At 35.5% G+C, this 26,627-nt stretch overlaps 1 protein-coding gene across 1 annotated transcript in view; it reads right to left on the bottom strand.

Annotated features, from left to right (window-relative positions):
- Positions 1-1,680: 1,680 nt before the first annotated feature.
- The window catches only part of LOC150100949 (meiosis-specific protein MEI4-like), a 39,441-nt gene continuing 14,494 nt past the window's right edge, over positions 1,681-26,627 (bottom strand). The window contains exons 3-4 of the mRNA XM_090401941.1: positions 13,888-14,294; positions 1,681-2,079 (exon numbers count right to left, since the gene is read on the bottom strand). Of these exons, the coding sequence (XP_090258067.1) occupies positions 1,681-2,079; positions 13,888-14,294 (806 nt within the window). The remainder of the gene's footprint in view (positions 2,080-13,887; positions 14,295-26,627) is intronic.

Below are 26,627 nucleotides of genomic sequence, written 5' to 3'. Positions count from 1 at the left end.
CACTATATATTCAGTTTTTGAACTGCCTTTTAATTGATCTACATGAAATGGAAGATAATCTGAGATGAAATATCCAGTTGTTAGCTAATGATGTCAAACTGAAGAGGGCAATGGTAAATAATACTTATCTAGAGATTCTGCAAGGTGATTTAAACAAACTGGCATTGCAGACAAAGGATAAGAGTTGCTTCATTGTGGAAAACCATAAGGTTATGTATGCACTCTGGGCTGAGAAGATTACAAAATGTGTATTACACTGATGGGAATATACTCCAAGAAACAGAATGAACTAGGGTTGTTTGGGTGACGGTAGACAGGGAGCTGAAATTCAGAGGGCATCATCAAAAGTGGACAAAATGTCACAAAGGATCACTAGAATGTTGAAAAAGACAGTGACAAGTAGGAATAAGTAAGAGAAATGTTATCCTCTCTTTATATGGCTCTGTTATGACCACATCTGGACTACTATGCACAGATTTGGTTTCTTGGGGGATGAGGAAATGGTGGAAGGGATTCAGAAGCAGGTAACCATGATTGTGTCAGGTCTGTGAAATGATAAGAATTCTCCCTATTTCTAGATGGAAGGTTTGGATTACAAAATTTGGGTGACAGTGAGGGGAAAAGGGGGGTATGATAAAAACATATATAACTTACTAAAGGGATTTTATAGGATAGCGGTAGAAGAAATTTTAATTACATGGCAAGGGAGTAAAGAGTGCATGAGGATCACTCTGAAAGTTGAATAATGATGCTTGGAAAGTAGTGAACAAGTAGAACAGGTTACTAGAGGTTTCTGGAAGTTCACTGTCAGTGAATGAGTTCAGTGGATTACAACAGTAATCCACTGAACTAATGTAAATAATGATTAGTGTAGTTCTCCTATAATGAGTCTTTGGAATCCATGGAGATACCCAGATGATAATAATAGAATTAATGCATCAGGTCAGGCATAATGAAAGCACCTTTAAATGAGCCAGGGAGCATGAGAATGTTGGCAGTTTTATTAAATAAACAATTTAGATTCATGTTATGAGATATTTTTAAAGTTTGCTTTTATTTTTAAAGTGTGACATGTATATTAAAATAGTAGATTAAGCATAGAACACCGCTACATATAATTAAGGTTGCTATTGAATGGAAATAATATTTTAGTATCACTTGCCCACATATCAAATAACTAAAGCTATTTAATCCATACACATAGCAGCATGCTGATTTTCCAAAGATAATTTTTGCTGAAAATAATCATCTTTCTATGAAATATTTTTATAATTGTCAATTATAAAACCATATCAAACTATGCTTAATATGGTGTAGAGAGTTATGATAGTTTAAAAATTTTCTTAATGTGATTATGGTTGAACAAAATGAGAACTGTTTGCATAAAATATAGAAGCATTAATATATAAACATAGCATAAAAAGGGACTTGAGTTTTATTTATAAGTGTTTTTCATAAGAACATGCAGTTACGTATATGACAAAGTACATATTATAGTGTCAAATGGCAAACCACTTTGATGGCATTTAGTTTATATAATTTTGCATTGATTGTCAGTTTAAAGAATGCTGCTGCCAGCAAGAATATTTAATTCATCTCTTAGAAATGCTAATATAAACACCCTGTATTAATCTATTAAAAACCAGATTTTTTTTGGATTTCATTTGAATTTAAGTTATATCAATCGCTACTGCTAGTTTGACATTTTGTGATCTTTGTTAATAAAGCTTGTATGTGCCACACATATATTGCAAATAAAGGAAAGTCTTCTGAGATATAAAGTAATGATTCACTAAGAATTAATTTCCATGTATTCCATAATTCTGAACCATTAGCATTCATTACAGCTCTCATCTTTTCTTGAAGAGATGCATTTAGTATTCCTTCTAAAGTCTGAAGTACATAATATATGTTTTCAAATGCTACAAGAACTGGTTCTGAAAGGAGGTCTTCAGTATTCCTAATTAGCTCACCAAACTTACTTATTTTTTGGATTAACATATTTACCAGTTCAACAAATGAATATTGATTCTTGGCTAGCTGGTGAAGGAGATATGTACGACGATACTGAAGATAGATCTGTAAAAGTATAAATAGATATTTGATTATCATGTAATAGTTGCAATGGCATAACTACTGCAGAAGCATCTTGGGAACTCAACAGGCCCATGAAATTACATAAAAGAAAAGAGAAGGGCAACAAAAGCATTACAAGAGCATTTGTAGTTATGCCACTGCTAAATTGATAGTATAAAGATAAGTTTTAAATATACTGTATGAAAAAGTATGATGTAGAGGTTATTTCATAAAAGTTTAGATTCATTTATTCATATAATTCAAAAATTTTATATATTTTTATAAGTTTCACTACCAGCTTACTGTATATTTCCTTGAAAAAGTGGTGCATAATACACACTTTCCCTCCCTCAATTCTGAATTTTTTTTTTTATTAACAGAATATCTTCATGGAGTCCTAAGATGTATTGTGGGTAGTTCATTCTATCTCATATAATGTCTTACTTCTCTTTCTATTTATCTTCCGTGTATTTACCACTTCCTCTGTCAATAATATTCCTTTCACTCACTCACTACCTACCACAAGAAAATTTGGTTTCCCATTTTTTCAATGGCTACCCTTACTTATTTTTCTAGGAATAACCAATCATTTTTATCCCTCCTATCATCTACTGAACATTATTCCTTCTATCTGCCCAGTACAATCTTCTCTCAGAAAACTTGTCTCTAGCATACCCTTCATTTCTACATATTTGCTAACCTCTACAATTCACACTTCCTTATCTACTCTCATATTCACTATTCTGCATCCTGATATCACATTACTTATATCATTTCTGTACTTTCTTCAATGTTTTCCACAACACTAAAACTCAACTGACTAGAGACCTGCATACAACAATGCAGATTTTCAGCTGTTCAAGCCAGCTGAGACCAAAAGCTTCAGACTAACTGCAAAAAAGAAGTACCATTTTCTTATGAATTAATGCTTAAATTTACACTTAATTTAAATATTTGTTATTCAGCTATAGACTAAAATATAATACTGATTTGATGTTTCATTAATTTTAATTTACTAAAGGAATGTGAATTGCAACAAGTTATTTGTTTCCTGATGTAGACCAAAAAAGAAAATTGAGGACCCTTTTCCTATACTATACTAAAATAAATGTAGTAACTTGATATTTATTTATGCTAAATACATGTGTGTGTGTGTATACATACACGTATCTCTTTTCTCTCTCAGTATACTAGTCCCATGGCCTTAGCTGCTTTGGCCATAATTACAAACAACCTCTCTGTGCATAGTGGCATCGTCATTTTCTGGTAATAGCATCTGTCATTCCATGGCACCTTCAAAGTGTGTTTAAACAGGAGGAGTCCAGGATCACAGAGGAGTGAAAGAAAGAAGACAAAATGTTTTGATTTCACAAAAGGGATGCAAAGACTGATGTTTCAAATTACTTATTATTAACGGACCATCATGGAGTCAAGAAACTGGAGTCGTAAGAGTGGGACCTCCCACAATACCTCGACTTAAATATATTCACTGTCCATGCACTCACCACACTCTCAGGCAATGCATTCCAATCATCCACCACTCCCCATCCAAAAAATCTACTCGTTACTCCCTTGCTCACACCAGTATCTTATACTTCTTCCAGGGATGGATGGCCTCTCATTCTCTCAGTCTTCAGATATTCTATGAAAAATCATATCTGCGTTAATCTGGTAATTACCCCTTATCAACTTATACATCTCGATCATGTCTCGCCTCTTCCTTCTATACACTAGGCTCTGTAATTAGCATTCTCACAATCTGTCCTCATATTCCACATTCCAGAGACCAGAAACCAACTTAGTCAATCATCTCTGAACTCTCTCCAACATCTTATCATCCTTTTTGAAAACCTGGCGACCAAATCCGTGCACAGTAATCCATATGCAGCCTGATCAAAGCCTTGTACAATGGAATCAAAACATCCTTACTTTTACATGTCAGTGTTCTCCACATCATTCTCATAATCTGCTGTGTTTTCCTCACAATTTTAGCAAATTGGCCATGAAATTTCAACTCCCTATCCACCATTACCCTCAGATCTTTCATCTCCTCCACCTCTTCTAAAATGTCTCCACCAGTCCTATACTTTGCATCCCATCTTTTGCTTCCCAAATTTTAAATCCTTACACTTTGCAAAGTTAAACTATACATCTCCGCACACTCGCCCATTCAGACAGTATTTAGATCCTCTTGCAAAGTTGCAACATCTGCTCTACTTCTCATAGCCGTAGCATACCTGCTCTCCAACCAAGAGGCTGTGGGTTCAAATCTCACCAGGGGCATGGATGTTTGCAATTGTCCTACTAACCATTTACCATATGTACTGCTGTAACCTGTGTCCTAGTGTAGTATGATCTTTGATGTCTTTGTGCCATAAAAATCAAAAATAACTAACTTCTCATAACTCTCCCCAATTCTGCACCATGTAAACAACTGTATATCACCATATAAATCCTTTCCGATGTCATTTACATACAACTACAGTGTCCTCAAAACAGACCTTGGGGCATACCACAATTATATATTTCGAGTTTATAATTAAAGCATTAGAGAGATTGGTGAGACTGGGATTCAGGACTGGATTGATAAGGATTCTCAATGAAGGGTAGTATGTTCCAAAGGAGAGGGAGGTCATGTTTTAGCAATTGACTTATATATTACAACAGTATGACAGCATCAAAGGAAAGGTTATTCTTACTATTATCACTTGACCTCCATGGAGGTCAAGTGATAATAGTAAGAATAACCTCATCATTAGAAGTCAACACTATCAAACTGAATACTTATTGTACTGTAATTTAAACTTATTTATTGCTATCTGCAAAGAATTGCACTCTCCAGCAGATGGCCTCATTGTTCTGCTGTTGCTCTTTACTACATAAAATATCTTTTGCATTAATCTGGTACAAAGCCTTCACCATTTTACATGACTGTCATATCATTTCTCCTCCTCCTATTCACCAGGCTTTGAATATCACATTACCTTAATATGTCCTTACACCAAGCATTCAAGAACTAATACTACTCGAGTCATTTGTCTCTGGACTCTTTTCAAAATTTCTTTATCTCTTCAAAAACCACATGACCATATAGCAGTTCTAAAATTTTATTCATGAAGCTTTTCATTTTATATGATTAACAGCACTCTTCACAGTTTTTTCAAATGAAAAAAAAAATCCTCAAAATGGCTTACATGCTGTAACTTTACCACTTATTTATTTGTCACTTTCTCATTCTCTTCTTTATCCCATAATAATTTTTCTAATCTTTTTATTCTTCAATGGGTTTAACTAATTATATCTTATTGCTCCAGGTTTTAATGCACACTTTATTAATTCTTTTATATTACTTTGTTTGCATTTCTTTTTGAGTTTTAAATATGCTTGTTCGACCACAGTCCCTTGTGCAGACCTCGCCAATCCCTCCCAAGCGAGTGGGATCTCTGGTAGGTGCCCTTCAGTGAAGTGTTAAATGCTAGTTCCACACGAGCCTGTGAGCGGACCTCGAAGGTGTGCTGCTGGTTGAGAAAGTGAAATTTTTTTTTTTTTGTGTCATCAGTAGTTAAGGTCTTGGAGAAATTAGTGAGGGACTATATATACAGTGTTGGGAAGATGAGGGTAATGTTATCTGTGAGAATCAACATGGATTTGTTAAGGGGCCCTCTTGCTTTAGTAATATGATTGCCTTTTATAATAAAGTTACAAGAGCAGTTGATGAGAGAAAGGCATATACTGCCATTTTTTTGGATTTTGCAAAGATGTTTGACAAGGTGCCACATGATAAGCTGATATTTAAGTTGCAGCACATGGGTTTAAATGTCAGGTTAGTCAAATGGATTCAGGAATGATTGTCTGATAGGTATCAGAGAGTTGTGTATAGTGGTGTAGCAATATCAAGGAAGCAGAAGGTTACAAGTGGGGTTCCACAGAGCTCAGTACTGAGACCTGTATTGTTCAACATTTATATCAATGACATTGTCAGTGGATTGCAAGGGGATATTCAGTTGTTTGCAGATGATGTGAAGCTGGGAAGGGTTATCAGTAATAATGCAGATGTAGCAGCCCTGCAAGAGGATTTGAATAAACTAGACAGACGGGAAAATGAATGGAGGTATCAGTTTAATGCAGCAAAATGTAAGGTCTTGAGGTTTGGGACACATCGATGGGATGCTGCATACTCTATTGGAGGAGCTATACTGGAGAAAGAAGGGGAGACAAGAGATCTGTGGGTGGTGATTGACAGAAAACTGAAATTCAGGGAGCACATTGCAAAGGTGGTGAGGGTAACCCAGAGGATTGCCAATACTGAGAAAGGACGCTGACCTGCAGAGATAAAAGAATTATCATTCTGTTGTATAAGACCCTGATCAGACCAAACTTAGACTATTGTTCTCAAATTTGGTCCCCAGGATTTGAAAGGGATAAATTAACTGTGGAAAGAGTACAGAGGCAGAAAACAAAGACTGTACAATGTCAATTACGAGGATCGACTCAGGGAATGTGGACTGCAGAGTTTGGTGGATAGAAGGAGAGGTGATATGATCAAGACTTTTAAACTGTTGAAAGGCAGTTACAGGGTAGACATCGGGGGAGTTCTTTCACTTGGTGGCACAGCGGGAAGGAGCAATGACAAGGGGCCATCCCTGGAAGTTACGAAAGGAAACTGTAAGCAAGAGGGGTGAGGAGTGGTTTCTTTGTGCAGAGGGTCGTTGAACAGTGGAGTACATTTCCTGAGAGAGTGGTTAGAGCAAGAATGGTCAATGAGTTCAAGGAGTGGTATAATAAACTTTGTGTTTCCTAAGAAACACAAAGTTGATCATACCTTCCATGATGAGTCTTTGACTCCATGGAGGTCTGGATAATAAAAATAATTTATTTTGTTACTTCCTCTGCAAGATCCAACTTGTGTCTGAAATGTTTTTAACTAATGACAGTAGAAGAATGAAGAATAAATTATTTCTTACTTTCTACATAGTCCCCAAGTATGTTTCTACTGCTAACAAAATACAATATGATGATCATCATCAAATTCCTGACAAGTATCCTCATGGGGTATACAGGATATGATAGTACTACATGAAAAATTTACATCATTATTAACTTCCTATCTACAATTTTCCTCCAAATCAGTCTGTTACTTGTCAAGACTCAACATTATCAGATCTTATATTTCTATCGTCTAAGGCACTTTGTACCGTATCAATCCACCTATATCTTGGTCTTCCTCTCAGTCGTTTTCCTGCCAACCTGGCAGAGAACACTTGTTTTGCTAATCTTTCCTCGCCCATTCTGTTCAAGTAACCATACCACCTGAGACCATCTCTGTTAACACACTCATGGATGCTGACAGTGTCAAGTTCTTTCCTAATATCCTCATTTTTAATATGATATTGCCATTCATGCCATCTGTTTACGCCTCTAATTTTTCTCAGGACTCTCATATCTGCAGTCTCTAGTCTTTGGTCAAGTGTTTTACTTCTGACCCAGGTCTCAGATCCATAAGTTAAAACTGGTTTGAACACTGTCTTTTGTACAGCTAATTTAGTATGTTCTGACTAATTTCTTTCTTATTCCACATGAATTTATTCAATTGACTTCCTACCTTACCAGCTTTGTTGATTCTGTTGTCTATTTCCATATTTAATTTACCATCCTCACTAAAAATCATGCCTAAGTAGCTGAAATGTTTTGCTTGTTCCACAGGTTCTCCGTTCAAAACACAGTTGACATTTTCAACGATTCTATCTATTTTCATTGTCTTTGTCTTTTTTATTGCTGACCTTCATACCATATCTATTACAACAATTATTCAATTTAGTCAGGGAATCTTGCAAACTTGAACATCTCCAATTCTGATATCATTTTTAATACCACTTTCCTTCATAATGTGATCCATATAGATAATGAATAACAGAGGGGATAATGTACATCCTTGTCTGACACCAGATTTAACATTAAACCATCTTCCCATATTTCCTTCAATTCTAACTGCTGACTTACAACTTTAATAAAGACTAAGTATTGCTTGATATAATGCCCCATTGACACCATATGACTGTAGTGTATCGAATAGCTTCTCTCTTGGCACCTTGACGTATGCCTTTTCCAGATCGCCAAAAATTAAATACAGATCTTTGTTATATTCCCGTGCATTCTCAACTATTTGTCATAAAGTGAAGATCTGATCCTGATCAGCCTGAATCCAGCATTTTCTTCACCAAGCTTTTCTTCCACAATTCTTCTCAACCATTTCTCAAGTATACTGGCATACATCTTGCCCGGAACACTCAGTAGGGAAATACCTCTGTAATTCTCATATTCAGTTTTCTTTCCCTTTTTATATATGGGTACTATTAGAGCTCTACTCCAATCATCAGGAATTTGTCCCTCTCTTCAGGCCTTCTGACTATGCAGTGAAGCCACTGTAAGACTTTTATACCACCATACTTCAGCATTTCTGGTTGAATATTATCTACTCCTGCTGCCTTTCCATATTTCAAGACTTTGTTGGGTTTTTCTACTTCAAGTATGAATATGTATCCCTGACTATATGCCTGTTGAGTGTTTTTTACCACTGTACTATCGCTGCTTGTTTCATTTAGCAATTTTTTGAAGTAATTACTCCATACTTCAAGAATATCTTTTCTGAAGATCCCGAAACATTAATGGGTGACTTCAAGAAAGCAACTATCAATGCTTTTTTATACATATTTACATCAACGACTATAACAGGTTGTTTATTTCATATGGTACAAAAATTTTATTGCAGAATTGTTGCCATTGGTTTGAAGTTATGCTATCAAACATATACTGAATTCAACACATTTTTTTCCAATGAGCAATGTTACTGGTGGATTTGTTGAACTGACAATCCGCAGCAAAAAGTTAATTATTTATGCAACAACTCTTTTAATTTGCACAATTTTTAAATGATTTCATTATATTAGTATCACTGACATTCACCTTAATAAAGATTTGCCTTTTTAATGAATTTATAATATCCTTTATCATCCATTGATTGTCTTAGCGAAAATGTTTGCAGCAAATTTTCCCGTCACACCTAAACAGAATTAACTGGGTTTTTCTAACTAAAGAGCATCATTGTTATTGACTGAGGTATGGAAGTTCACAATGAGAAGGATACTATATGTATAAAAAGGCTGTAGTCTCGCTATACAAATCTTTGATCAGACTGCATTTAAATTATTGTGTGCAGATATGGATAGGCAAGATATGCTTTGCATTATAGGATACTAAGGCAAGTGATGTGAAGTTATTAGCCTCTATATACAAGTTGCCCAATCATGAAGTTCATGCACAAACTTTGTTTGCTTACACTTAGATAAAGGATTAAACCAAGAATATAATTTCTTGGCATCTTTATTATTATTATTTGACATCTCCAGGGAGTCCAAAGACTCACCGAGGTAGGGCACCTGCTCTACAACTCTGTCTCAACCACTGAATCCACCAACTGACTGCAACTACACCAATGCCATCTACCGCCAACCACCACCACTAGTATTTCCACAGACAACACAAACATCCATGCCCACGGCGTGATTCGAATCCGCAGCCTTTTGGCTGGAGAGCAGATACGCTAACTACTCGGCCAGCCAGCCTGGCCAAGAAAAATTCCGTTCAGACAGATTTGAACCACCGACCTATGGATATCAGTATTCTTACTTCTACAGTCCACCGCTCTGCCAGCTGAGCTATCGACAGTTGCACACAATCATCTGTGTTAATTTATCTTACATAAAAAACACATTTTTTTTTACTATCAAAATATAATAAGAATAAAATCTTTTATAATCACACATATGAAATAGTCCGCATTTTTTATAAACAAAATAAATTTCTTTTGTTTGCAATAGAAATTTTTATGACAAACAATCTATAAATAATAAATAAATATTATCTAAACACAATATTATTGAAGTACTTTATATTTCTCTTTGTTTTTATACTTCAAGTGATAATCAACGGTACCAATCGAGGCGCATTATTTTATAGTCCTATTATTTATATGCGATTGCCAAAAGTGAATTCTTATTTGTAAAATGGTAGTAACAGCGACTATAATATTTTATTTAATAAAATCACTTTGTTAGGTTACCGTATGAGTTTGTCATACTCACACAAGCACACGTACACCTATACATGTGGATATTTATAAAAATAAATAATCGCCCCCTAGGTGATTGTCTTGGTTCGCCTAATGATAAAACTGGCCCTGACTACTCCACAAGCATGGTTCTAAGATAGTCTCCAACTATAGGCCAGTCTGTATAACTGCAGTTGTGGTCAAGCTGTTGGAGAGACTGGAATGGAAGGAATACAGTACAGAAATGGGTTGATGGACATAGCATTCTTAATGATGGTCAGCATGGATTTGTAAAGGGTAGGTCCTGTTTCAGTAATTTACTTGCATTTTATGATAAGGCGATGAGTGTGTTAGATAAGGGAGAATCATATACAGTGACATTCTTAGACGTTGCAAAAGCGTTTGATAGATTACCACACACATGATAAGTTGGTGTACAAGCTGCAAAGGATGGGAATGGACAGTATATTGGTTAGATGGATCAGAGATTGGCTATCTGAATGATATCAGCAGGTTGTGTATGATGGAGCATCATCTCAAAAAAAGAAGGGTAACTAGTGGCATGCCCCAGGGTTCTGTTCTTGGGCCCCTGCTGTTTAAATTGTTTGTAAATGATATATCATGTAGAATGACTGGGGATCATCAGTTGCATCTTTAATTTATAGTATAATGAAGTTGAAAAACTTTCAATATCTTTAGGATTTCACTTGGCTGGCTCAGTTAGTTTTCTCCAACCAGATTTTTGCTTCTTTAACAAGCTAGTAATGAAGGCAATATCATCCTTCTTGTCTGTGCTTCAAATTGCTATGACCTTGCTGATCACTTTTCTCATTCCTTCCATATTTCATTTTTCTTCAATTTCTGGTTAATGATACTACTCACCCATTTAATTTCCACCTGATTCATCTATCTGCTTCCAGGTGTGCAATCTGATATTACTTCCCTCACACACAACTGGACCATATCCCATGCACTGCTAACAACCTTCCTTTCGAGTTTCTTATTGCAGGGCACTGTTCCAAGCTACCAGGGTGGTCTGAAAAGTTCTCGGCCTAATAATGAAAAAACGAATTTATAATTTCAAAACTATTATTTTTGAACATAATCTCCCTTAAGACTAATAAATTTATTTCAGCAATGCACCAGTGTATTTATCCAGTCCCTGTAATGATTCTCATTAAGATCTGTAAAATACCCCTCTACAGCTGCAATCACCTCTTGATTCGAAGAAAAACGCTGATCAGCGAGAAACAGTTTTAGTTTTTGAGAAGAGGGAGCCAAATCTGGGGAATAAGGTGGATGTTCCAACAATTCATAGTGCAGATCCCTTAATTTTCCCATTGTCAAAAGACCTTTGTGGGTAGGTGCATTGTCCTAATGAAAGATGATTTTTTCTTCTGCAAACTTCTCAAGATAATTAATAAACAAAATGCCTTTAGCATCCCAAAACACCGATGCCATGACCTTTCCTGCTGATGGAACTGACTTTGTCTTCTTTGGTGCTGAACAACCAGCTTCTGTCCACTGTTTGGATTCTGGTGTGTAATGGTGAATCCAAGTCTCATCTATAGTAATAAATCAGTGCACAAAATCAGTTTTATTCTTGTTAAAATGCACCAAGCACTGTTCATGCAAGTGTGTTTTTGATCTGCTCTGAGCAAGCGCAGCACCCATCTTGCGTAAAACTTTTTCATTTGCAATTCTTCATGCAAAATATATCCTATACATTCTTTTAAAATGCCTATAGTCTCAGCAATTTTACGCACTTTGACCCGCCGGTCATCCAATACCATATTGTGCACTTGATCAATGATTTCTGGTGGTGTTACACTTTTTGGATGTCCTTCATGTGGATCATCTTCAAGGCTGGTATGGCCATGTTTAAACTTGGTAGCCCATTTGTCAAAAATTGTCAAAAATGAAGGAGAAGCGCGCCCATAAACTTTTATGAACTTTGAATGAATTTCTTTTGGCATTAAACCTTCTTTTACAAAGAATTTTATAACTGCACGATACTCAATTTTATCCATTTCAAGGGATATAGACAACACTTTTGCTTCAGACAGCTGTATAAAACAAACTACTTGATAGAATGACTTGCAATTTCGCATGATGGCTTATGATAGATGTACCAACTTAGAAAAAAAAATTGTGCTGATAGTGTTGCCATCTATGGTCAAGGCCGAAAACTTTTCAGACCACTCACGTATTTCCATAAATTTGTTATAATCGCCAGTTCTATAATTCACACATATCCCATATAAATATATGGGAATAACCAGTATTCCCGTATATTTATTTCTCAAGTCAGAACTGCCTAATCACTCATCTCAAATTCCTCTGAGGCTATCAACATATATAGCACTCTCAAATCCTGGTCCTCTCCATCACATGCTGTTTCAGGTAATTACCTCTTAGTAGCTACGAAATCTCCATTTTCGTCCCTACCATGTGTTCTTCCTCCTTTCGAGCAGTTGTCTCATAGCGGAAGTTCTCTATACCCAGTCTGCACTCATTGAGCTAATTTGCTGATTCATGGCTCTACCACTTTCTTTACACTCCCTAGCCCATAGTACTATAGGCTAGGGGGGGGGGGGGAACTTGATAATATATAGTTCTTCCTAGAACTATATATTATAACATTCTTCAGTATAAGAACTATATCAGTGGCGGCTCGTACATAAGCACTCCAAGACTGCAGCACCCACCCTCAAGGAAAAAGTGAAAAAATTAAATTTTGTGTTTGTGTTTATAAATAATAACAATGCTTACAACAGTATATAAATGCAATACAACATGTTAAGGGTTGCAGCTTATGTTTTGACAATGATTGAATAGTTAATAATTGGAATCGTTCGATTAACGCTTTAGATTACGAAACAAATGCACTGCAATCTAACGCAGTGTCAGAATTATCACGTTAGGCCAATTGCAGCTAGCCGCGCCGATATTTGTTTGCGCTTCTCATTGCACATTACAAGTGATTATGTCACTGCTTGTTTGGGCAGTGTATCGTATGCTTGCACACATTATTTTGTGAGATACGAAACTTTTATTGGTGTGTTTGTGGTGAGGGTGAACTATTTTTTGTAAATTTTATTTTATTTTCTTAAAATAACATATAATTATTTATTTATTATAGATGCAAGGCTGAATTATGATGAGTGTCATTCTTGAAAATACAAAAATAATTATATTTTTTCAATTATCGTTACACAAAACAAATGCACTGTGATCTAACACAGTCTGAGCATTATCGCACCAATTGCAGCTAGACTCGCACAATATTTGTTTATGCTTGTCATTGCACGTTACAAATGATTCTGACACTGCTCGTTTGGGCAGTGTATCGTATGCTTTGCGTGTTATTTCTGATATTTTTAATAAAGCAATTTTTTAATATGTAAATTTATTTATTAATAAATTGGTTACTGATTAGGAAAATAATAATTTTTTTTCTTGTTTATGCAGCACCCCACTTAGAATTTTCACTGGCTGCCACTGAACTATATATTATGTTCTTCTTCTTCCAGTAGATACTACACTCTTATCTCTTGATAAAATGCATTTGAATATATCAGTCATTCTGAATGAATTAATAAAGTTACTTAAATATGATGGGCATTTTGATAGATTTTTAAATAAAAAGTAACTGAACATTACAGATTTTCATACACAAAACTTGACTTTAAAATAAAACTTACACTGTCAATACAAATTTCCTGTATAATATCTTCTAGTAACTTTGATGCAAATACTAAACATTGGTTTTTAATTTTTGCCTTCCACAGCTTTGGTATCTCAAAATCATTCAAGCTGAAAATTGCTGATAATGCTTTTTCAGTTATAGTATCAGACAGATTTAGTCCTGATTCTGTCATGAGAAATTCTAAAACTTTTTCAGTAGATAATAATATTACTTGCTGGTCCAAATCACCAATTCTGATCATGGTATTTATATTATCAGGTTTCAAAGATATCAAGCACTGAACAAAGGATATATGCTGATGAATACATTTTTCTGGATTTCCAATGGGAAATTTTGAGAAATACAATTCTTGCTTGGCATCTATATCCATTTTTCTCGAATCTGAAAAAATTGTCTGGTCATCTAAAAATCAAGTAATAAAATTAATAAATATGACATGAAAATTTAATAAATGCATAACAAGTATATCTTTCAAATTTTATGCACCTACAATTTAAAGACACTGCAACAGTAGGGCATGTTAAAAAACTCAGGTATAACCTTAAACTCATTTATATTCTTAGCATTCACAATATTCCAACAAAAAAAATGCATTCTACTCACTCACCCCCACATTTTAGGCTTATATGTTCTTGTAATGTCATTATTATAACAATTTATAATGGATAAAAACAGTTACAGGAAAAAAAACTGAGACTTATTAAAAAAAACAAACTTGAAAGTTAATATTATCTGATGAAACACTAAGATCATTAGTGTGCTAGTGTTACACAAGCACTGACAAGATAAAAAAATTGTTATAAACTTGTTAATAAATACTTCTGCACTATAATTTTTTTTAAATTAGAAACAAATGTCATTTTACAATTTAAATGTGATCATCTTATCTAGTGGTTAGCGTACTCGCTCTTCAGCCAAAAGGCTGCGGGTTCGAATCCCGGCATGGACATGGATGTTGTGATTATCTGTGAAAATGCTATTGGTGGCAGTGGGTGGTAGATGGTGGTGTAGTTGCAGTTCGTTGTTGGATTGAGTGGTGGAGATGGAGAGTTGTGCAGTGGATACCCTCCCTCGATGAGTCTTTGGACTCCCTAGAGGTGTCACATAATAATAATAATAATAATAATAATAATAATAATAATAATAGACTCAGTTTTGATGTACAATAATTGTCTATCTTGTAAACATCAAGTTCATTCTGATGATGGTAGTGCTGCACTAGAGAAATATCAGCTTAAGCTGTTTAAAAAACCTTCAGTTTTTATTCTTTATCCATGATTTTATCAATTATAAATCACATCATGACTACCCTTTATCAACATGCATGAAATATCATTAACAAATTGGGTGAAAAGCAATGGTCTAAGAACTGAACCCTAAAGTACACACAACTTGTTACTTTTTTTTTTTTTTTGGTTGTTGAAATATTTTATTATATTTTGACAACCAATTTCCTATCCATCTGAACTATCTATATCCATACCAGTTTTCTTGTACATTCAGAGATAGGAGGGTTTCCCCCTCTGAAATTTAGGTTTTTCATCCGATGAAACAGACAAATCAGTATGTTAACAAACGTAGCATACTGGCCTTGGAGTCTTAATTGTTAAGATCATAATTTCAAATAGTTCAGCACACACAAACTTCCCATATAACAGGGATTTTCAAGCAGTGTGCACAAGATTTTGATATAAAGGAATAAAAATTGATGTAAAAGAAGTTTTTCTCTGCATTTTATCTACAAAGTATATATGAGGAGTCATAATGTTTCTAGTGCATCGAATGGAATTGTTAAGAGTGAATAAAATTTATGATTATATTGGTATAATATAGATTTATTATACTTGTTATTATAGATATGTATCGTTGTATGTGTTTATGGGTTCCTCCAGTTGTGTGACAATTATAGCTGCACTTATACTTAGCATCAGTGCCATATAAAGATGAGACAGGTGTAATCAGTGAACAACTGAAATCTTGGAGCATTTTTCTTGCCAACACAGCTGAATCGGTTTCAATTTTGTGAGATCTGTTTCAACAGATCTTACAAAAATAACAACAGTGTTGAATTTTAGCGAAAACTATGATTGCTACACTTTTAAAACATTATGAGACCAGTAATTTCAAGTGATATCTGTACAGGTATCCCTTGCTTAACGCGGTTTTGCTTAAAGCAGATTTGATTATTGCGGCAATTCCTTGATATATGCGGCAAGAGTTTTGATTAACGCACCTTTATCACGCAAGATCATGCTCATGCCACAAGGCTGCTAGCCTCGTGGTCATCCAAATTCTCTTAATGATCTGTGTGAGAATGTGAAAGTTTTATTTTTCCCACCAAATACAACATCATTGTTACAACCAATGGACATGGGAGTCATTGCAACTTTCAAAGCCTATTTTCTTAAAAAGACATTCTCAAAGGCAGTTGAAACAACAACGGGTGAAAATCATGCCATGAGGCTGGGAAAATCCTGAGAAAATCACCACGAGGCTGAGTGCCAGCCAGTTACTTTGCTGCTAGCATTAAGAGTGGGTGCATTACAAGCTCCAGTTGTTCTGTTGTACGTATTTACAAATTACGTTATTCGGAAATTGTTTGCCGAGATCATGTCAAAGAATAAGAGCAATCCCACAACCGGGTCATTAAGTGAAAAAAAGAAGAGGAAGGTACCTTAGATACAAAACTTGATATAATTAAAAGATTTAAACGTGGTCAAAGTAAAAGTAAGATCAGATGCGAATTTGGTTTTAACCAGTCTACAATATGGACTGTTTCATCCAAAGCTGATGAGCATTGCGAGCAAGGTAAAGTGGCATCTACATCTGCAAGTATGCAATGCACACATAATGGGAGTGCTATAATGATTGAAATGGAAGATCTGTTGATTATTTGGCTGGAAGACTGCAATCAAAAGAGAATTCCAATTAGTGCCTATAATATCACCTCCAAAGCTCTAAGCCTGTTTTCAAGACTTAAAGAGACTAAATATAAAGAAGACAATTCAGAATTTGTAGCTAGCAAAGGCTGGCGTGAAAATTTTAAATCTAGAGCTGGACTAAAGAATGTGAAAATATCAGGTAAAGCTGCAAGTGCCGATGAAGATGCTGCATCCACATTTCCTGCTGAGCTGCAGAAAATTATCGAAGAAAATTATTACGATTACCGCCAAATTTCAATGTAGATGAAACTGAACTCTATTGGAAAAAATGTCATCTAGAACTTTTATATCAAAAAAAGAAGCAGTGCAGCCTGGCTATAAAGTATCAAAAGATCGCTTAACTGTTATGCTTTAGGATTTAAAAGGATGTAACAAGAACTCTTTACTTGTAATTCGGTGGACGAATCAGAAGGCTTGGGTTAACCAAAGTCTAAAGATTGGTTTAAGTCTTATTTTTTCCCGGCAATTGAAACTTATTGCAAGAGAAATAATTTAGCTTTCAAAGCTCTTTTGCTTTTAGACAACGCACCTAGTCATCCAAATTCTCTTAATGATCTGTGTGAGAATGTGAAAGTTTTATTTTTCTCACCAAATGCGACATCATTGCTACAACCCTTGGACATGGGCATCATTGCAAAGCCTATTTTCTTAAAAAGACATTCTCAAAGGCAGTAGAAACAACAATGGGAGAAAATGCGATTATGCTCCACGGATTTTGGAAAAAATGTAGCATTAAACACACAATTGAGAACATTCATGACTCGTGGGAGCAAGTGTCTTCTAGTTGCATGAAAGCTGTTTGGGAAAACTTACCAGAATGCGCTAATGACTTAGGTTGTTTTCAAAATCATGTGAATGTGGTCAAAGAAATCGTCGCAATTGGTGAAGACCTCGGTTTTGATGGTGTTGATGCAGAAGATGTTAAAGAATTATTGGATTCAAATTCAAAAGATTTCAGTGACAACGATCTTCTTGAAATTGAACAATGCACATATGAAAACAACGAACAAATGGAATGTGGAGATGAGGTTCCAAAGGAAATAACAGTCAAAGAACTGGATGGAATATTTTGCAGTTTAGAAACGTTTAAGCAGCAAGTAATGGATATAAATCCAGATGTTAATCGAAGAATGCTTGTTTGCTGAGGTCTGGAGAGTCATTTTGCTTGTTATCATAGAATTTATGCCGATAAGGAAAAAACTAAAACTGTTCAAACGACTCTTTATAACCTCTTTTGATTAAAAAAAAATTGCAGTAACTAATGTAGGTACAAGTATTTATCAAACATTTACTTTGCATTCATTTTTTATCTTTCCTAAAAGAGTACCATATAAAACGAACTATTAGTGCAGTAATCGATCAGGGACGAATTGTACTTTTTACCATTGATTATTATTTAATTAACGCGATTTTGATATACGCGGTAACATCGAGGGATTAATTAACCGCATTAATCGAGGGATACCTGTATTTTCTTTTAACTAGTAAGAGTTAATTCTTTTTTTTTCCAACTTTGGTTGATTTTTTTTAAATTCTTTTTTTTTATAAGGATCCATTCCACATGGACAAGTTTCTAATTAAAAAACAAAAATTAGATGACAGTGAAGTAATAAGTGATGTTACTATATCTAAAACCATTGTCCACTAGTACATGGAGATTATTTGTCATTCGGCACATGTGTTGTATGTGGCGAAAAACTGGCAAATCAAGCAATGGTTTAGCAAAATGAAGAGACATCTGCATTCAAAATACTCCTACTTGTGAGAGAAACCAGTGGAATATTTCAAAAGACTTGCACTCAATAAAACTCACGAGGCAAAAAAAAAAAAAAAAATGGACCAAATTTGTGACAATATCAGAAAAAGCACAAAAAGCAAGTTATGCTATTACTGAAATGGTTGCCAAAAAGATGAAATCTCACAAACTCACCGAATCTGTAATTTTACCCCCATGCTGTAAAATTGTAAATATCATGTTTGATGAGGAATATGAAAAGGAGGTTTTAAAAATCCCTATATCAGGTATCACCGTTAGTCAACATATGTCTCAAGATGTTGAGCTGCAAGTGATAACTCACATTAAAGAAGTTTTTAATTATATCAAAAGTAGACTGTTACAATTGAGATTGTTTGCAGCACCATGTTCTCCAATGGAAGCTTCTCACACACAGCTGCTAATGCATACAGAAGTGAGATGGTTATCTCAAGGGTGAGTTCTTTCAAGGTTCTATGAACCAAAAGAGGAGCTTCTAACTTTTTTGCCAATTCAAAAATCTGAGTTAGTTGATTTTCTTCATGATGAGCTGAATTGTGGTGCAATAAGGTTGTATTCTTTGCTGATTTTTTTTCAAGCTTTGAACTTTTAATAAAAGTGTGCAAGGAAAGCATGAAAATATTCTTACTTGCACTGACAAAATTAAAGCTTTCAAAGAAAAACTAAAGCTTTGGGAAGCAAGAATCGGAAGAGAAAACACAGCAAAAATGTTTGAGCTGACAAAAGATTTGCAGACTGGATAAAAATCTTATAGATCTGATTTTACAAAGTTTAACACTGCTTAGCAAAAATATTGAGAAATATTTTCTCTCACTTAATGTTTCATCCTTAGATTGGGTAAGAGATTCTTTTGTCTTAAGTGCATGTCAGTTGGCAAATTTAAACACTGCAGAAGATGATGAGCTAATGGAAATAAGGAATGACAAAGGATTAAAACAAACATTCAACAACAGATATTATTTCATTGTATCTGTTGTTGAATGGCTGTCTCTTTGAAGTGAATATCCCATTATCAAAAAAAGTCAATTGAAGCACTTCTTCCTTTCTCCATTTCGTATTTGTGTGAAGCTAGCTTTTCTGCTATGAACACTATTAAAAAAACAAGAATAGCTTGCAACTTGAAACTTTGGAAGAAGATTTGAGGGTATGCCTATGTACAATCCAACCTCGCACAAAGGACATAATGAAACAACACCAAGCTCAGGTGTCTCATTGATGAAAAAAATACATTTATGTTACATGCATGTATATTAGAAAAAATTAATAAATAATTACTGTCATAAATAACTTTGATTATTCTTTTGTATTTCATTACAAGGTGTCATAAATAAATGGGATTTCAAAGAGATGTTTCAAAAAGAGGAATGGTTCATAAAGAGGGTTGCGATGGGTTTTGTCTTTATTTGAAACAGTCGATATATTTCTTAATACTTGAATGATGTGCCGTAGAATTTTTGTAATTAGTTTTAGTAATTTAATGTGCTGTAAGATAAAAAAGGTTGAAAACCGCTGCTATATGGTATTCTATCAAATGTCTTTATAAAATTTAAGAATATCATTGTATATGGGTCTCTCTTAATCAACACATTTGTCACTATCATAAAATGAAAATAGCTGAAAATGAAAATATGCTAGCCTTTTATAATAAAGTTACAAGAGCAGTAGATGAGGGAAAGGCATATACTGCCATTTTCTCGGACTTAGTGAAGGCATCTGATAGGGTGCCACATGATAAGCTGATATTTAAGTTGCAGCACATGGGTTGGGATGTCACGTTGGTCAACTGGATTCAGGATTGGCTGTCCGATTAGTATCAGAGAGTTATGTATGGTGGGGCAGTTTCAAGGAGGCAGAGGGTTACAAGTGGGGTCCCACAGGGCTCAGTACTGGGACCTATATTGTTTAACCTTTATATCAATGACATTGTCAGTGGATTGCAAGGGGATATTCAGTTGTTTGCGGATGATGCAAAGCTGAGAAGGATTATTAGTGATAGTGCAGATGTGGTAGCCCTGCAAGAGGATTTGAATAAGCTAGATAGATGGGCAAATGAATGGGGGTATCAGTTTAATGCAGCAACATGTAAGGTCTTGAGGTTTGGGACATATCAATGGGATGCTGCATACTCTATTGGAGGAGCTATACTGGAGGAAGTAGGGGAGATAAGAGATCTGGGGTTGATGATTGATAGAAACCTGAAATTCAAGGGACATATTGCAAAGGTGGTGAAGGTAACACAGAGGATTGCAGCAATAATGAGAGGGATGCTGGCCTGCAGAGATAAAAGAGTTATCATTCCGTTGTATAAGACCCCTGATCAGACCACGCTTAGACTAGATTTGGTCCCCAGGATTTGAAAGGGATAAATTAACTGTGGAAAGGGTACAGAAGTGGATAACAAAGACAGTTTCAGGACTGTACAATGTTAGTTATGAGGATCAGCTGAGGAAATGTGGACTGCAGAGTTTGGGGGATAGAAGGAGAGGTGATATGATTGAGACTTTTAAACTGTTGAGAGGTGGTTACAGGGTTGACACTGGGGAGTTCTTTTGCTTGGTTGAACAGCAGGAAGGAGTGATGACAAGGGGCCATTCCTGGAAGTTACAAAAGGAAACTGTGAGCAAGAGGGTGAGGAGTGGTTTCTTTTCATGGAGGGTGGTTGAACCATGGAATGCATTGCTTGATAAATGGTGAGAGCGAGAGCGGTTAATGAATTTAAGGAGTGGTATGATAGACATTGTGTTTTTTAGGAGTGACCTCCCACGATGAGTCTTGATAGACTTTGTGTTGTTTCTTAGGAAGGACCTCCCACAATGAGTCTTTTGGCTCCATGGAGGCTTGAATAATAATAGTAATAATAATAATTGATCAAGCAGGAAATGCTTCTTAGAAATCCAAGCTGAGTGTTATAGAGAATCCAACATCTATCAATCCAATTACTCCAACTTTAACCATAACTGCATATATATATATATATATATATATATATATATATATATACACACACAGGCTAGTTTATAATTGGAAGCATTCTCTTCTAGCACCATTTTTGTGCAGCAACATTATTTTAACTTCTTTCATCCTCTCTATTGTTAGTCACATTAAACAGCGAGATCTAGAGCACAATCAACCCTATTTTTTTCAGGGAATATGATATTTAAAAAATTTACTCAGTAAGTTTATTTGTATTTTACTATTGTCAAAAAGTCTTTTGTGACCACTCTGAACTCTGCAAAGTTATCCATATTATCATTATTATTATTATTCAGTACCTCCATGAAGTCACAGGACTCATCATGAGAGGCCCATCTTAGACAAAACAAAGTCTATCATTCCTTAAAACTGTTCACTGGCTGCACTTTCACCACCCTATCATTCAATGCATTGCATGGTTCAACTACCCTCCATGCAACAAAGCCACTTCTCAACATCTTAAGGGATGGTCCCATTGTCCTTGTTCAACTATAAAAAAATCTCCCTAGTGTCATCCTGTGAATACTTCTCAATGGTTTAAATATCTCAATCAAACTACTATCCACCAAATTCTGCATGCCCTTAGTCTCTCCTCATAATAAAACACCTGATATAATTTTTGTTATCTGACTGTATGATTTCCAATACTTCATCTCTTTGAAATCCTGGACACCTGGTGAGGACAATAATCCACATGTGGTCTGACTTTGAACTATGAATTACCCATTATTATCTCTGTTGTTTAACACCCTCTTCAGTATCGCAGCAATCTGTTATACTGAATATGGCCTTAGGGTTGAATATTAGACTAGTGCATTGGATTGAAGATTGGTTGTCTGAAGGTATCAGCAAGTTATGTATGGTGGGGGGGAGTCAGTGGTGTGAATCAGGAATCTGTTTTTAAAACCATTGCTATTTAACCTGTATGTTAATGATATTGAGGAAGATTTTAATGGGAATATTCAGTTGTTTGCAGAAGAACTATGAGTTCTACAAAGTTGAGAACATGAGGCATAGAACAGATGTTGTGGCCTTACAAGAAGACTTGAATAGACTGAGTAAATGGGCAGAAGATCTTGTGGAGATGCCAGTTCAATTTTGTCGAAGTTTGGAAAGTTTCTCAGGGCTGAGCAAGATTCCAGGAATAGCCTTTCATATTTGTGTTTGCTGCAGTGCAAAAGAGTGGCCTTCTTCCAGTGTATCCTGTAGTAAGTGTCCAAAGCATGATCAGTAAGTGCAGAGCAGCTACAAGGAGGAAATGGATGTAGTCCATGTGTTCAGAAGTTGTGATATTGGTTATCCTGCCTGTATGGCCATAGCAGGACAGTTTGCAACTACAAGAGACCTGGCAAACACCTGATAGATTTAGAGAATGTGGCTGGTCTTTGGTGGAGCAGTTAAGAGATGCCATTTTTTTATGTATTCTGTAAGTGGTTGTGAGGTTGTATTTCTTTAGGATTTTTGCTAATTTTTTGGAAGTACATTTCAGGAGTCCATTTAGGACTCTAGGCCTAATTTTGGTTAATTTTCCTCAGCCTCATTTATTCAGTGTTAGTTAGTGCCTGTGTGCACATATCATTGCTTTGTGATCCCTGATGATGGCAGCGTAACATTGCCATTACACTAGTAAACATTAGACCTTTACAGTAAAGATTAGATGCCATTAGACCTGGCAAACATCTGATAGGTCTAGAGAATGTGGTTGGTCTTTGGCGGAGCAGTTAAGAGATGCCTTTTTTTTATGTATTCTGTAAGTGGTTGTAAGGTTGTATTTCTTTAGGATTTTTGCTAATTTTTTGGAAGTGCATTTCAGGAGTCCATTTAGGACTCTAAGCCTGACTTTGGTTAATTTTCTTCAGTCCTCATTTATTCAGTGTTAGTTAGTGCTTGTGTGCACATATCATTGCTTTGTAATCCCTGATGATGGCAGTGTAACATTGCCATCATCAGGGATCACAAAGCAATGATGATGGCAATGTAACGTTGCCAAAATATAGGAAGTATTAATTAAAGTTATTATAATTAATATTTATCATACATTATTATTTCCTGAAAAATAATACTTATGAATAGCCAACATATAAGTTTTTCAACTCTGGCAATGATACGGAGAAAGCTGACTTGTTAAAGCAAAGAGATTCTGATTCCATTATATAAAACCTTGATTAGGCCACATATGGACTACTGCACACAGATTTGGTCACCTGGTTTTCCAAAAGGATGAAAAGATATTTGAAAAGGTCCAGAGGGCAATTGACTAAGGTAGTTTCTGGTCTCTGGAATGTTGAATATGAAGAAAGGTTGAGAAGGTGCAATTTGCACAGTTATGGATAGGAAGAAGAGGGGTGATATGAAAGAGATGTACAAGTTGGTAAAAGGTTGTTATAGGATTAATATTGAATAGGTTTTTCATAAAATGGGAGATGGGGGAGAACAAGGAATCATTCCTGGAAGCTGTAGGAGAGAGTGAGCTGTATAAGGAGAGAGTGAGCAAGGTATTGAGAAGCAGGTTTTTTTTTGCATGAATGACTGGAATGCATTGCCTGAGAGTGTGATGTCTGCAGAGAATTTGAATGTATTTAAGCCACGGTATGATGACCTCCCGTGATGAGTCTTTGACTCCATTAGGGTTTTGGGATAATAATAATTACCACCTTTGCAACATGCCCCTTATGCTTCAAATTTGTAATCAACCATCACCACAATATCCTTTGTCTCTCCCCCCGCTTCCTGTAATATAGTTCTACCAAAAGAGTAAGCAACCTCCCATCAGTGGATCCCAAATTTCAAGCCTTTATATTTTTTAATTTTTTTTTATTTTATGTGGCTCCCACCCACAAAAATGTTTTGTAAACCTATAGCATTTATACTGTTGCTGGGATAAGGATTTTTTTTTCTTACTTTATATATATATTTTTTGCAATTTTTTGTACCTGCTCCAGAAACTGTTCTAAAGACCAAACATAGAACTTTTTCAAGCTACTTCAGGCCTCCAATAAGCAGGGAAAATCATCTTCCACCTAAAGATAATCACAAACATCCTTGCCTACAGCAGGATTTTAATCCACAGCCTGCCAATTGGAGAATGGATATGCTAATCACTTGGCCAACAATGCCAGTAACTGATATTTCCATTCATTCCCCACGTGTCTAGCTTACAGATCTTCCTGAAGGGTCACAACATTGCCACTATTACTAATAGTGCCAATGTATATCCAAATTTCACATACTGGACTGGTTGGTGAAGTTTACATGTTCTCCAATCTGTGGGTTAAAATCCCACAATGGGCATGGATGTCCATGACTGTCTTACTAATTCTGTATGGAAAAGGCATCTGTTTGTGACCCTACAAACAGATGATCGTCTGTTTGTAGGGTCAAACTAGTTGATCGTCGATCAACCAGGCATGAAGCCAAGCTCCTTTGCAATCTCCACCTCCTGCCTCAGGAGATTCTTGGACATCTCCTTTACCCTTGTAGATAGGGACGAGTACTTTCCTTCCATTCCTTGGGCATATTTTCTTGTTGGAAAACATTTATGAACAGGTCTCACAGCAGGTCAATTCCATCTTCTCCCAGTGCCTTCCATGGCTCCACTGGGATCCTGTCAGGGCCTACCGATTTTCCATTCTTCATCTTTTTATGGCTTCCTTCACTTCCACTTTATTGAATGTTCTGCACATCATCCCCTCATAAGGCTGCTTATCTTCTTGGTGAGTTCTCGCATTTTTCTCATTCAAAATCCCTTCAAAGTATATTCTCCATCTGTTTCTTATATCTACATTCCTCCTTAATACTCTTCCTTCAGAGTCTTTGATCTGCCTCACATATAAGATGTCCTTTGATTCCTTATATCTATATTTTGCTAATTGATAAATTGATGTTCAGTTTCACTAGTCATCCACTTTATACCAATTTGCATTGTCTTTTCACTTGAAAAAGACAACTGATGACAATATTTATTAGCTACTGCTGCTAATAAATATTTCTTAACTAGCTCCCATGCACTGCTGATATCTCTACCTTCCAATTCTTCCACTTGTGGAAATGCTTCAAGTTGATTTCTAAGATTATTATATTCCCCCTGCCTTATAATTCCAGGAAATTTCTTTCTGGCTAATTTATACTGTTATAGTTAAAATCTACCATAAAAATTACTCACTTTGCACTTAAAAAGCTTATTTGTCTAAACATTTCCTGCACATCATCCTCTATGTTCAATGGCCCATAGCAACATCTCACTAAATGTCCTGTCCTGCCCTGTCTCCACCCTTCACCTCACATCATACACTCTTATATTCTTATATTAGTGATATTTTGTTCCAAATTCTCAACTCTGAGAGGACACAATTAATCTATTAGCATGGCCAGATTTACAAATTTTGACACTAAAAATTATGTGATTTCAATCAAAATTGAAATGATATATAAATGTTAGTAAAGATCTCAAAGAGGCCCTAAGCTAGACAAGGTATAGTTTAGGGCCTCTCATCATTATAAGGGTCTCTGAAAACCTATTAAACCTAAAATTTACTTAGTAGAAGTAGGAGCCTTTTAAAAGTTTCAGCTTAGAGCTACAACAACTTTAAATCTGATCCTTGGTCCTATACTCCGTTTATCCTTTCTATCTGACCGAAATACACTATATCTTTCTACGTAAGGAAATACACTATAAAGATATAATATATTTCCTGACAATACATCATTTTCTGTAAACAGTGTTCCACTGAGTCTAATAATCTTAGGCTGTCAGTGCTATCAACTCATTCCCTTTATTCCTGATCTGACTGAGCATTTGTATAAAGCATCATCAGCGCATTATCAGCATTCTGAGAGATATTATTATTATTCTGTTCCCCCACCTCCTCCATCCATTTGACTCAGCAATATATGATACATCCTCCTACCTTCCAGTTTGTTTTTGTTTTGACAAGTATACCAAACAGCTACATAGGAAGTCAAAAGGCTGCATGCATGCTGCCTGAAAGCCACAGTTTCCTAATCCCTGGAACCAATGAAATTCTTAATCTAGCTTTGCCTAAACCT

This window comes from Typopeltis vanoorti, chromosome 12 (assembly GCF_054136105.1).
Source record: "Typopeltis vanoorti isolate ZY-2024b chromosome 12, IOZ_Tvanoo_1.0, whole genome shotgun sequence".
NCBI classification, from domain to species: Eukaryota; Metazoa; Arthropoda; class Arachnida; order Uropygi; family Thelyphonidae; genus Typopeltis; species Typopeltis vanoorti.
Note: the sequence above shows the minus strand (reverse complement) of the source record. Positions and strands in the feature narration are given on the sequence as shown.